Source organism: Oratosquilla oratoria, chromosome 29 (genome assembly GCF_046742065.1).
Source record: "Oratosquilla oratoria isolate Oo_2021 chromosome 29, ASM4674206v1, whole genome shotgun sequence".
In the NCBI taxonomy this organism is placed as follows: Eukaryota; Metazoa; Arthropoda; class Malacostraca; order Stomatopoda; family Squillidae; genus Oratosquilla; species Oratosquilla oratoria.
The window spans coordinates 21,038,806-21,052,374 of NC_134805.1; the positions used below are offsets into that span (position 1 = coordinate 21,038,806).

General features: G+C 38.7%; 1 protein-coding gene across 5 annotated transcripts in view; it reads left to right on the forward strand.

Annotated features, from left to right (window-relative positions):
- ACC (acetyl-CoA carboxylase) overlaps positions 1 to 13,569 on the forward strand; it is a 78,139-nt gene that overhangs the window by 44,200 nt on the left and 20,370 nt on the right. For 3 of the 5 annotated variants that reach the window (XM_076211865.1, XM_076211869.1, XM_076211866.1), the window contains 4 exons: positions 314 to 358; positions 2,064 to 2,214; positions 2,556 to 2,792; positions 3,183 to 3,386. In XM_076211865.1, coding sequence (XP_076067980.1) covers positions 314 to 358; positions 2,064 to 2,214; positions 2,556 to 2,792; positions 3,183 to 3,386 — 637 coding nt within the window. The remainder of the gene's footprint in view (positions 1 to 313; positions 359 to 2,063; positions 2,215 to 2,555; positions 2,793 to 3,182; positions 3,387 to 13,569) is intronic. The other 2 variants (XM_076211867.1, XM_076211870.1) reach the window with 1 other exon arrangement.

Consider the following 13,569-nt stretch of genomic DNA (forward strand, 5'->3'; position numbering starts at 1 on the left):
GATTTTTTAGTTTTAAGTAATACTGATTGTTTATGAATTTTTAGTACAATAATAATTATAATAAGAAATGCTACTTTCCCTGGTACATTATAGTTATTTCTCTGAACATGTTTTAGACGAAAAGAATCTCAAGCTTTGGCCCGCTAGCTGTTAAATATTGCTATTATGATTTTCTTTTAACTAAGTTAAAGCATGTACAAATCTTGATTTGAATTTGTAGATTAACTGTGTATATGCTTAGTAATATTTTAAAATGGATGTAAAGGTGTCATTGGAAAGATGATCAAATGACATTATCCTCTTTCCAAAACAGACCTAGTCATCTGTTGACACATGTTGCCAAACCAAATTCATCAAGGTATGGAGTAGTGCAGACTGCAGTTTATAGGGCTGGGGCTAACACAAGGTATAAGCTGCTTATATTTACATTTGGGTGACAACTTTTGATAATTTCAGAGTGTAAACTTCATTTATTGAATAGGAAACTCCAGTGAAGGAAGTAGGTTTATTTGAAATGTGTATGTGGCTGTGATGTATTTAGATTTACAAAAGGAGAGCTAGAGGAACCTAATTTAAAAGTGGCATAATACCATGCACTGTAATTGTTAGTGACATGGGTTTGCAGTTTGTGGTTTGTGTTACTGTTGGGAGTATTGTCTGTTACATGGGATATTATGGTAGTGCAGTGTTGATGAATTATGCCTCCTCTCAATCATACTATTAATGATTAAATGACTACAAGTAAATGAAATAATGATGGCAGATATCACAGATATATGAACATATGACATATGAACATTCTCACATTTACACAACACAAACAAGAGTCCAGCATTTCTTCTTTGAAAGATCTATAGGAGGGGCCAAGGATTTGTTGTCGGCTTTTGTGAGGATATCTATGAAACTGGAAGGAGCATTTATTTATAAAAATATCAAGTGGCATCACTGTGTGAAAACATTTAAAGAGGCATAATTAGTATTCAGAGCTCATTTCAATTCCAAAGTAGATAATGTGACTTACAGGTAAAAGTTTGTAGAATTATTAACATTTTGATCAAAGATTCACATTTGGTAATGTTTATACTAACAAAAAGTATTACTATAATTTTTTGTAAGCATTTATTATTATTTGATAGAGCCACAATCACTTTTCTAGACCAAGAAGACTTGGTACGAAAGAATTAAGTAATGAATTTAAAGATGTGAATACTTCCTAACACTGGAGTTTTACTTTAGAGGTTCTCTTAAACTAGATTTTCCCTTTGATCCAACTTGCACTTATAATTAGAGGTGTATCACAATGCTTTTCACTTTTAACACTGGGCGGACTGATTAAATGTAAGGTATGGATCTCTTGTTACAAATTACAGACTGGTTAAATTTTTATGTTTTGGTGCAATATATGGGAATAATATTGCTTACAGCTTTTTTCTTGTGACATTATGTAGTTGATATAGGTATTACTACTAAATACAGGGTTATTTTGGCTTAGTGATGCTTTGAAAAGGAAACGCTATGTCTGTTGTAGGTATTATGCATGAATCCTACATACATTTACTGTTGCATAATTTAAATTTTGCTCCATGCTGAATGTATGCAGATTTACTCAAGACTTCAGAAATGCACAAATTTGTTTAATGTTTGGTTGATGACCAAAATTACTGTCTTGAAACTATGGTGATAATATCTTATAAGTCAGAAGAAATGTTGAAAATAAATTTTGTTTCTGCTGTAAATCTAATGTAAAATTGATTGATTTGCCAAGGAAAATTGCATGAAATTAATTTTGTACAACAATTGCCCAGCTGGTTTGAAATGTCTGGCTGTAACGCATTTCTTCATTCCTGCATGAAAGGGTATTTTAATGATTGACTTGCATCATGAGTATACTTAATATCAAGTTGAAATGCAGAGTTTTAGTGTAAAGTTATATTCATGATGTCATTTGATCTCAGATTTTTAATTGTAATTAGATACCATGGCAACATCTCTGGAATAGATTTTAGTTTAGACTCTAAGACTTATTGGTTTGCCAAGTGTAGCACAAGGAATCTGTTTTGCAGGTCTCGTGACGAGTTTCAGGAAGATCGAATCTACCGTCATCTTGAGCCTGCTTTGGCTTTCCAATTGGAAATCAATCGCTTGAGAACATTTGACCTAGAAGCATTGCCCACATCAAACAGAAAGATGCATCTGTACTTGGCTAAAGCAAAGGTAATGTGTGGATTTTATGTAAGAATATCATGAAATGATCAGGGATTAATTTGGTGAAAATCTTAGCAGTAATAATGAAGAAAGGAGTAATTTGTTGTGGCTTCATTCCCTCCATTCATGCACAAGTAGATGTTTGTATTTCATTAGGGGTAGGAAATGTTTTGGTTGCATCAGTTGCATGTAATAGATTAGTTGAATGCTTTCTTTACAGGAAAAAGTTTAATCATTTGGCTATAGAAAAGTGTGAATTTTCCCTTCAAAAGTGACAGTGCCATGGTGGCTAGCAGATAAGATTTAATATTTTTGAAGGTGAAAGCTCAACGTATCTTTCATTTAACAAGGTTGCAGATGGCCAGGAGGTGACGGACTATCGGTTCTTCATTCGATCCATCATCCGACATTCGGACCTCATCACCAAAGAAGCTTCCTTTGAATACCTTGAGAAGGAAGGAGAGAAACTTTTACTTGAGGCCATGGATGAACTGGAAGTGGCTTCTTCACACTGTCATGACAAAAGAACAGATTGCAATCATGTCTTCTTGAACTTCGTACCAACTGTCATCATGAACCCATCCAAGGTAATTTTGAATGAAGTCCAACTTTGAAAAATAAATGTTGTGTCTCATACTCATGAAGGGACAAGTAGTGTATACCAGATTGTGGTGGTCTTGTGAGATGAACGTTGGAGAGAATCGTCTCCCCGTTGCACGTCTTGAAATTTCATCAGCACCCTCACCTCCATATATACCATGTGGTGACACTTACTCTTCAGCCCAGGCCCAAAATCTCCTTTAAGTTTGATTTGTGTCCTCCTCCTTCACATAAAGAGAACTGATACTGGGGTAGTGGGTTGGTTGATTCCATAATTGCAATGTCTGTAAGCTAGAAGTGTGCTATAATTCAATTTGAGCAGTTGCTTAGATGACTTTTTTTTTTTTTTCTATGTAAACTGAATTGTGCTCTTTCAGATCGAAGACTCCATCAGATCAATAGTGAACAGATATGGCCGGAGACTATGGAATTTGAGAGTTCTCCAGGCAGAGATAAAGATGACCATCCGACAGAACCCTCAGAGCAAGATCATTCCAATCAGACTGACGCTTTCAAATGAATCAGGGTACTACTTGGATATGCACCTTTACAGAGAAGTTACAGACAAGCTAACTGGACAGGTATATGGTCTTCAACTTTGCTGAATTTATAATCTTGAATTTAAGAAATATTCTTATTTTTGTTTTTAAAAAATTAATTTTCTTTAAAATGGAAAAGGAAAGGTGAGTTTGGATTTGGGAGTGTGGTAGCCTATATTCCCTCTAATTCTTTTGCTGGGAGTCATGCAGAAATATGCTTCTTGTGTGCAAATTTTTATTCTGTTTTGCAATGTATGCATGCACCTGTGCAAGTCACCATTGCTCAAATGCCACAATGATGCTGCAGATGCAATTTTTTATTAGATGTGCATTCCTTAAGGTTTTATTCTGTATTTGAAGTATCTTTTGTTTTTTAATTTATCATTATGAAATCAGAGCATTAGTTCAATTCCATCTTGAAAACTTTGTGTGCATATATTTTTTTATGTGCTTGGTGTAAAACGTGCAGGTACACGTGGTTGTTACAAGAAGATCTGGAATGAATCTCACTGCAATGAAGTGCAAGATATTGGAAATGGGTGTAAGTAAGAATAGGCCACCATTACTCTATGGAATAGGTAATGATGTAATTATGAAAGTAAAGTATGAGAAGGAATTGGGAGTGATACATACATATACAAAGGCTTTTTCCCCCATACACAGGGGGTATCCAAAAAGAAAAAGGCATAGAAACCACTCTCACCCATTCCATTTCCTATATGTTCCACTCCCCTCCACCCTCCTCCCTCCCTCTTATCATACATATACCAAAGCCCTTTTTCTCCCTTAATAAGGGAGGTAGCCAAAAAACAAAGGCATAAAAACCACTCCAACCCATTTCATCCCTATCACACTCCACTCCCCTCCACCCTCTTCCCTCCCTCGTAATTGTGAGTGATGGCTATGGGAAACTTGTTACCAGAAGCACACACAAAAAGGATCATTGTGAAGACTTGCAATCTATTGAAAATCATAAGAGTAGCATTTCATTACATGAACAAAGACATGATGAAAAAGATTATTGAAGAACTGATTTGCCCACATGGTGTGGTTGCCATAAGGGAAATACACTCAACCCTTGATTTAACGGACCCTGGTTCAACGCATCCTTGATTTAATGAATTGAAAATCCTGTCTGTTATAGAGCCCAGTTGTCTGTTGCTGTGTACAGTTGCCTGATCCAAGTCTGGGCCACCAACACCAGGCCTGTTGTGTGTGTTAAAACTAATGAATAATACAATGTTACCGCTCGCTGGCTGAGCGGGTTAGGGCGTCATTATTTGCGGTGGAGGTTGAGGCGAGGGCAGTTTGAATCCTGCCACCGGCAAAGTTGAACCAAGGGCACGGTTCATTAAATTCCACGCTACAAAAGCCCTCCAGGAGGGGCACTGTCCTAGCCTCCCGATAAAGGGGGGGGGGAGGGGACATTAAACCATATCATCATCATCACCATATTTTCAGGCACATTCAAAGACACCAATAAATGTATACCATATCAAATTGCCAACAATGGTCATTTGTCCATTATTTACTGATCTAGTCTGTTCTGTTTACATTTGGCAGGAATGGACCTGTCCTAGCATGCATTTTTCTATTAAATGGAGGGTTGGGTGTAAAGGCATAACCAAAATGGTGAATTCAGAGAGCAGTGACTAAAATATTTCCAGATCTTGCTAATAAATCATACAAAGAGAGGCTGAATATTCTGGGGCTGTCAATATTAGAGGACAGAAGAAGAAGGGGCAATTTGATAGCAGTGTTTTTTACCTCTTTGTGTGGTAAAGGGCAATTCTCTCTCTCTCTCTCTCTCTCTCTCTCTCTCTCTCTCTCTCTCTCTCTCTCTCTCTCTCTCTCTCTTTCTCTCCCTCTCTCTCTCTCTCTCTCTCTCTCTCTCTCCTCTCTTTCTCTCTCTCTCTCCTCCCTCTCGTCTCCCTCTCTCTCCCTCTCTCTCCTCTCTCTCCCCTCTCTCTCCCTCTCTCTCCCTCTCTCTCCCTCTCCCTCTCTCTCTCTCCCTCTCCTCCCTCTCCCTCTTCCCTCTCCCTCTCCCTCTCCCTCTCCCTCTCCTTCTCTCTCTCCCTCTTCTCCCTCTCCCATCTCCCTCTCCCTCTCCCTCTCCCTCTCCCTCTCCCTCTCTCTCTCTTTACCTCTCTCTCTCCTCTCTCTCTCTCTCTCTCTTCCTCTTTCTCCCTTCTCTCTCTCTCTCTCTCTCTCTCTCTCTCTCTCTCCCTCTCCCTCTCTCCCCCTCTCTCTCTCTCCCTCTCCCTCCCTCTCCCTCTCTCCCCCCTCTCTCTCCCTCCTTCTCCCTCTCCCTCTCCCTCTCTCTCTCTCTCTCTCTCTCTCTCTCTCTCTCTCTCTCTCTCTCTCTCTCTCTCTCTCTCTCTCTCTCTCTTTCTCTCTCTCCCTCTCTCCCACTTTCTTTTTCTCTTTTTTCTTTCTCTCTTTTTCTCTCTTTTTCTTTCTCTTTTTCTCTTTTTCTCTTTCACTCTCTCTCTCTCTCTCTCTCTCTCTCTCTCTCTCTCTCTCTCTCTCTCTCTCACTTTCTCTCACTTTCTTTTTCTCTCTCTTTTTCTTTCTCTTTTTCTTTCTTTCACACTTTCTCTCTTTCACTCTTTCTCTCTCACTCTCTTTCTCTCACTCTCTCTTTCACTCTCTCTTTCACTCTCTTTCACTCTCTCTTTCTCTCTTTCACTCTCTTTCTCTCTTTCACTCTCTCTTTCTCTCTTTCACTCTCTCTTTCTCTCTTTCACTCTCTCTTTCTCTCTCTCTTTCTCTCTCTTTCTCTCTTTCACTCTCCCTCTCTCTCTCCCTCTCTCTCTCTCTCTCTCTCTCTCTCTCTCTCTCTCTCTCTCTCTCTCTCTCTCTCTCTCTCTCTCTTCTCTCTCTCTCCTCTCCCTCTCTCTCTCTCTCTCTCCCTCTCTCTCTCTCTCTCTCTCCCTCTCTCTTCTCTCTCCTTCTCTCTCTCACTCTTTCTCTCTCCCCGCTCTCTCTCCCTCTCTCCCTCTCTCTTCTCTCTCCCTCTCTCTTCCTCTCTCCCTCTCTCTCCCTCTCTCTTCTCTCTCTTCTCTCTCTCCCTCTCTCTTCTCTCTCTCCCTCTCTCTTCTCTCTCTCCCTCTCTCTTCTCTCTCTTCTCTCTCTCTCTCTCTCTCTCTCTCTCTCTCTCTCTCTCTCTCCTCGTCTCTCTCTCTCTCTCTCTCTTCATCTCTCTCTCTCTTACTCTCTCTCTCTCTCTTCTCTCTTCTCTCCTCTCTTCCTCTCTCTCTCTCTCTTCTCTCTCTTATCTCTCTCCTCTCAATCTCTCTCTCTCTCTCCCCTCTCCCTCTCTCGTCTCTCTCTCTCTCTCTCTCTTCTCTCATCTCTCTCTCTCTCTCCTCTCTCTCTCTCTCTCTCTCTCACTCTTCTCTCATTTCTCTCTCTCTCTCTCTCTCTCTCTCTCTCTCTATATATATATATATATATATATATATATATATATATCTTTATCTCTATCTTTATTTCTCTGTGCATATGACATGCATACACACACACACCCAACTCCCCACCCCCTAGAGTTGGAATAATGACTCGCAGCACAGCAATACTAAAATTATTTCAGCCTTGGGCAGGATTCAAACTCGTACTGCTGTAGCAGCAGTTGTGAATGCTACCACTGTGCCGTGATAGAAGAAAGCTGAAGATAAATGTGGGTAAAAGTAAGGTGATGAGATGTACAAGGGGTGAAAGTGGCAGTAGACTGGAAGTGAACATTAAGGGAGAGCGACTGGAGGAAGTGGATAGTTTTAGATACTTGGGTGCAAGTGTAGCAGGAAAAGGTGGAGTGAAGGTGGAGGTAGAATGTAGATTGAGAGAAGCGAGTAAATGCCTTGGTGGTTTAAAGAGTGTAATGAGGAATAGACATTTGGGAATGGATGCGAAGAGTAGACTGTATGAAGGAGTGATTGTGCCAACAGCACTGTATGGGGCAGAAACGTGGAACATAAGAGAAGAAGAGAGAAGGAGTTTGAATGTGTTTGAGATGAGGTGTCTGAGAAGTATGGTGGGGGTTACTAGGCTGGATAGAGTGAGAAATGAGGAGGTGAGGAGGAGAACAGGGGTGAAAAAGGATTTGGGAGATAGGGTTGATGAAAGAATATTAGGATGGTTTGGACACATGGAAAGAATGAGTGAAGAAAGACTAGTAAAAGAGGTATGGAAGGCAGATGTGGAGGGAGTGAACATGAGGGGACGTCCTAGGATGAGGTGGATGGATGGGGTGAAGGGGGCTTTGGGGAAGAGGGGAATGTCTGTTGAGGAAGGAAGGGAGAGGACGGAAGACAGAGGTGAGTGGAGAATGGTTGTATATGGATGATGTGACTGCATGAGGAGGAATGGGTGGGGGGTGGGGTAGTATGTGTGAGTAAATTTTGACGCAGCCCGAAGGGATTTCTCCCCGTCCTCGCCTTATATGCAAAGGGGGACGGAGAGGGGGGGGGTCGCCGATTAAATGAAGCGGCCTTGCTGTGGATGTGCTGTGTCTTGCGACACTGCTTCTGACCCAGGGCGGTGGGCAGGGTGCAGGGTGCAGGGATGACCCGTCATCCAGGAGGTGCTCAGATGAGAGGAAGGGTGGGAGGGGTGTGGAGTGTATTTAGGGATGAAATGGGTGGGAGTGTTTTTATGCCTTTCCCTTTTTGGCTACCTCCCTTGGAAGGGGGAAAAAGCCTTGGTATATGTATGTGTATGTATGTATATTTACCTTAGTTGTATCTTTTGGGAAGGGGAACTATACTTGTGGTGTCCTGTCTCTGTAGTCTTGCCATGTCTAATTTGTCCTTAAATTCGTGTTTTTTTTTGCACATACTATTGTTTCGTCAAGTGTGTTCCATACATTCACCACTCTGTGGGGACAGCTGTCCTTTTTAGGTCTCTTCTATAACTGTCCTTTTTGAGCTTCCTTCCATGTCCTCTCGTGTTTTTTTTTCTCCTAATTAAGTAAGTCTTCTGTGTGTATTTACCTAGTTGTATTATATGGGAAGGGGAACTATGCTTGTGATGACTCGTCTTTGTATCTCACAACATCTAGTTCGTTCTTAAATTCTTGTATGGTGTTTGCACACACTATTGTTTCGTCCAATTTGTTCCAAACATCCACCACTCTGTGGAAAGCTGGTTTTTTTCAGATATCTTCTATAAATGTCCTTTTTTGAGTTTCTTTTAATGTCTCCTTGTTTTTCTTCTATCCCACTTTAATAGGTCTTATCTGTCAAGGACTTCCATGCCTTTCACGATTCTGTAAATGGCCAATAGATTGCCTGTTTCTCTTTTTAGTTCCAGGGTTGGTAGCTCCAGTTTAAACAATCTGCTTGTATATATGTGTGTGTGTGTGTGTGTGTGTGTGTGTGTGTGTGTGTGTGTGTGTGTGTGTGTTTACCTCGTATTTACCTCGTATTTACCTCGTATTTACCTCGTTGTATTTACCTCGTTGTATTTACCTCATTGTATTTACCTCGTATTTACCTCGTTGTATTTACCTCGTATTTACCTCGTATTTACCTCGTATTTACCTCGTTGTATTTACCTCGTTGTATTTTACGGGAAGGGGAGCTATGCTCGTGGTGTCCCGTTTTCATATCTCATTTTATCTAAACTATTTTTAAATTCATGTATTGTTTTTGCACACACCACTTTCTCATCTAACTTGTTCCAACTGTCTATTACTCTGTGAGGAAAGCTGTTCTTTTTCAGGTCTCTTCTATAGCTATCCTTTTTGATTTTCTTTCCATGTCCTCTTGTATTTCTGTCATCCCATTTTATCAGATTCTCTCTATCAGTAATTTCTATGCCTTTCATGATACTGTAAATAGTTATCAAATCTCCTCTCTTCTTTGCTCTAGTGTGTAGTTAAAGTTTTGCTAGTCTCTCTTCATATGATAGTTTTGAGAGTGTAGGTGCCAATTTTGTAATTGCTCTTTGTATTCTTTCAAGTTTTTTTATACATTTTTTTGTACTTGGTGACCATATCTTTGCCGCATATTCCAATCTTGGTCTTATCAGGGTGATTAGAATTTTCTTCACCATTTCTTCATCCAGATATGTAAATACAACTTTGATTGTTCTTATTAAATTTGTTAAAATTATAGGTTTCTCCAAAAATCTTATTTATATGTTTCTCAGGTGACATATTATTCATAACAATGACTCCCAGGTCCTTTTCATTTTCTACTTTTTTTATTCTTTCTTCTCCCAATTTATATGATCCTGTTATTCTGTTTTTACTTTTTCCAAATTCCATTATACTACACTTCTTTGTATTGAACTCCATTTCCCACTTCCTACTCCATTCCTGTACTTTGTTTAGATCTCTTTGTAGTGATTCACAATCTTCTTCCGTGTTCACTTTTTTCAATAGTTTTGCATCATCTGCAAAGAAGCTCATATAGCTTTCAATTCCTTCCTCCATATCATTAATATATATAGCAAACATTATTGGGACCAGAACCGTTCCTTGTGGAACACCGCTTATTACTTCATCCCATTTTGAGTGTTGGTCTCTTATCACTACTCTCATTTTTCTTTCTTGCAAAAAGTCTTCCATCCAATTTAGTAGTTTGCCCTGTATTCCTCCTTCAGTTTGTAATTTAAGCAACTTTTTATGTGGTACTTTGTCAAAAGCTTTTTTTTAGGTCTAGAAATGCACAATCAGCCCATCCATCTCTTTCTTGTATTATATCTATTAGCCTTGAATAGAAACATATTAAATTGGTGACGCATGATCGTCCTTGTCTGAATCCAAATTGTCTTGGATTTAACACGTTGTTTTTTTCTAAATATTTTACCCATCTATTTTTTACAATTCTTTCACAAATTTTTGCTATTGTACTTGTTAGAGAGACTGGCCTATAGTTGTTAGGGTCTTCTTTATTTCCCCCTTTATATATAGGTACTATATTTGCTTTTTTCCAATCTTCTGGAACTTTACCTTCTTTCAATGAACTGATTATTATGCTATGTATTATATCTGTCAGTTCATTCCTGCATTCTTTCAAAATCCAGTTTGCCATTTCATCTGGTCCATGCGATTTTCTGACATCAAGATTACTCAAGTGTTTCAATATTTCATTCTTTGTTACTTCTATTTCTTTCATAGGGGGGACTTTCTCTTTCCATTCAATCTCTTCAGGTTGTATGTTCTCCCTTGTAAACACAGATTTAAAATGTTCATAATTTCTGCCATTTCAATTTCCTCTGTGTATTCAATTCCTCCTTGTCTTAATTTCTCCAAATCTTGTTTGTTTTTCAGTTTGTTGTTTACAAATCTGTAGAATAGGTTTGGTTGATCTTTACACTTTTCTATGACATTTTTTTCATATTTTCTCTTTTCCTCTCTGCACTTTTGTACATATTCATTTCCATAACAAGTATATATTTTCCATTTTTCTGGTCTTTTGTTTTTCTTCCATTTGGCCCAAGCTTTGTCTCTCTTGTCTTTTATCTCCCTACAATTTTTATTGTACCAGCACTTTATATATTCTTTTTCCTGTTTTTGTCTTGGGACATACTTTTCTACTCCCTTTTTATAGATTTTTGTCAAAATATTCCCTTTCTCTTCTACTGTTGTATCTTCTTTGTGTATTCTTTCCCAGTTTTCATTTTGGAAGAATTCTCATATTTTATCAAAATTTGCTTTTTCATACATCAATCTTCCTTTTCTATATTCATTTCTTTTCATGTATTTTTTCTCATTTAGTTCTAGTTCTATCAATATGTGGTCACTTTTGCTTATCGGTGCCTGGTATTCTATCTTTTCCACTATTTCAGGTTCTGATGTGAATATTAGGTCTAGTCTCGATGGTTCTTCTTCATTTCTATACCTGGTGTTCCCTTGGATCCATTGTGTCATTGTGTGGTCAGTAATCATCTCAAGTAGAACACTACCCCATGAGTCTTCTCCACCCTTTACGGTCATCTCTTCCCAGCATATTTCTTTGCAATTATAGTTGCCCATCATAACTATTCTTCCTCCATCTTCCATTATCTTGTTTAGTGTTATTCTTGTGTCTTCTAACATGCTTTTATGTTCATTCTCTTCCCACGAGGCTGTTTTTGGGGGCACGTAGTTTATTACAAATTTTCTGCTCTTCTTATCTCTATCTTCTACTTCTATCATAATCATCTCTACTGTATTGTTCCCATATGTGACATTCTTCATGCTTATATCCTTCTTAGTCAGGAACATAACTCCACCCCCTTGTTTTTTCTCTCTGTTTCTAATCCAATAATTATTTGTATTGTGTCCTATGCTGTTGGGTGGTAGTGGACCTTTTAATTTTGTTTCAACAATTCCCATTATGTCCGGATCTTTTTCTTTCAGATATTTGTTCAGTTCATTCAGTCCTGTTATTAATCCATCTATATTTGTGTAGGATACTCTTAACTTTCTGTTATTTCCATTGTATTCTCTGTTTCTTTTGTGTTTCTTTTGTGTTTCTCTTCAATTTCATATTCACTACTCTCCAGTAGAATTCTTGTTTTTCTGTCTCCGTTCTGGTCTCGTTTTTTTTCTTAGCTTCATGTCTTTTCCTTATTTCCTCCTCTCTTTCCTCTTTATTCATTTCCCTTTTTATCCATACCTTTTTATATTCACTTGTTGCTAGTTTCCCTGTTTTGGATAAGATATTCTCAGCCGTAGTTTGTGACCTGAATTTAATCTTAATTGGTCTGGTCTTGTCTGTACTATATTTCCCGAGCCTGAATTTCTCTTCGATTTGTTTCATTATTTCTGGCTCATCTTCCTGAACTAATTCTAGTAAATTTCTTACTTTTTCATTTTCCTCTTTGATTCTTGTGGTTCTATCTGGGTTATGTTTCTCTTCCATTCCTAATATAATTATACATTTCTTTCTATCTGCCAAGTCTCTTACTATATTCTCCTTCTGTCTCATCACTTTAATAACTGAGTCTTCAGTTTGTTCATTCATTTGCTGTTTGATTATGTCAGTAAATGCAACTTTGCTATTTTCTTGGATTTTTTTCCAACCCTCCTTGTTCTCCTTATTATTCTCCTTTAAGACTTTATTCTCTTCTTTTACTTCTTTTAACTGTTTTTTTAATTCTTCAATTTCCTTAGTTAAGTTTTTGTTCGCCTTCTCTAGTTCTTCCAATTTTTCAACCCTCTGCACAATGTTGTTAACGTGACCAAACCTAAATTCCCAGTGCTCGATCATCTTATCGAGCTTCTCTTCTAGTCTTGTTAATCAGGGGGGGGTTTGTCCCCCCCCCCCCACCCTCTTTAAATCCCTGGAAAATATTCTCATCATCTTCTACTGTATTGCTCTTGTCTATACTTCTAATCTTTACATTTTTGTTAGACATTTCGTCATCGCTAAATTGGTCCGGACCTCGTTTGTTTAGATGGCGTCTGCCTGCCTGGGCCAAGTCCTCACCTTCCTCATTTCCTTCCATTTCCCTCAGTAATCCCTCCCCTTCTCCTTTTTCCTTACTTTCCCCTACACCACGAGCAATTTCCCCCCCACCCTGTAAATACAATAGGTACTTCCTTTGCTTTGGGATCCACGAAATTTCACTTTTTCTTCAGAACGTCCTCTAAGCCGTCCGTTCGTTGAAGTGTGTGTGTGTGTGTGTGTGTGTGTGTGCGTGCGTGCGTGTGTGTGTGTGTGTGTGTGTGTGTATTTACCTAGTTGTATTTTGCGGGAAGGGGAGCTATGCTCGTGATGTCCCGCCTTTGTATCTTGCAGTGTCTAGTTTGTTTTTAAACTCATGAATGGTTTTTGCGCATACTATTCCATTGTCCAGTTTGTTCCAAGTGTCCAAAACTCTATGAGGAAAACTGTTTTTCTTCAGTTCTCTTCTATAGCTATGTTTTTTTATTTTCTTTCCATGTCCTCTTGTGTTTCTTTTGTCCCAGTTAAGTAAGTTCTCACTATCGAGTACCTCTGTGCCTTTCATGATTCTGTAGATGGTCAATAGGTCACCTCTCTCTCTTCTTTGCTCCAGTGTCGGTAACTCCAGTTTAGCCAATCTCTCTTCGTATGATAGGTTTGCAAGTGCAGGTGCCATTTTTGTAGCTGCTCTTTGGATTCTTTCTATTTTCTTTATATTCTTTTTGGTACTGGGGGACCACAATGTCGCTGCATACTCTAATCTAGGCCTTATCAATGTAACCAATATTTTTTTCATCATGTCTTCGTCCAAGTATGTAAACGCCACTTTTATTGATCTTAGCAAGTTG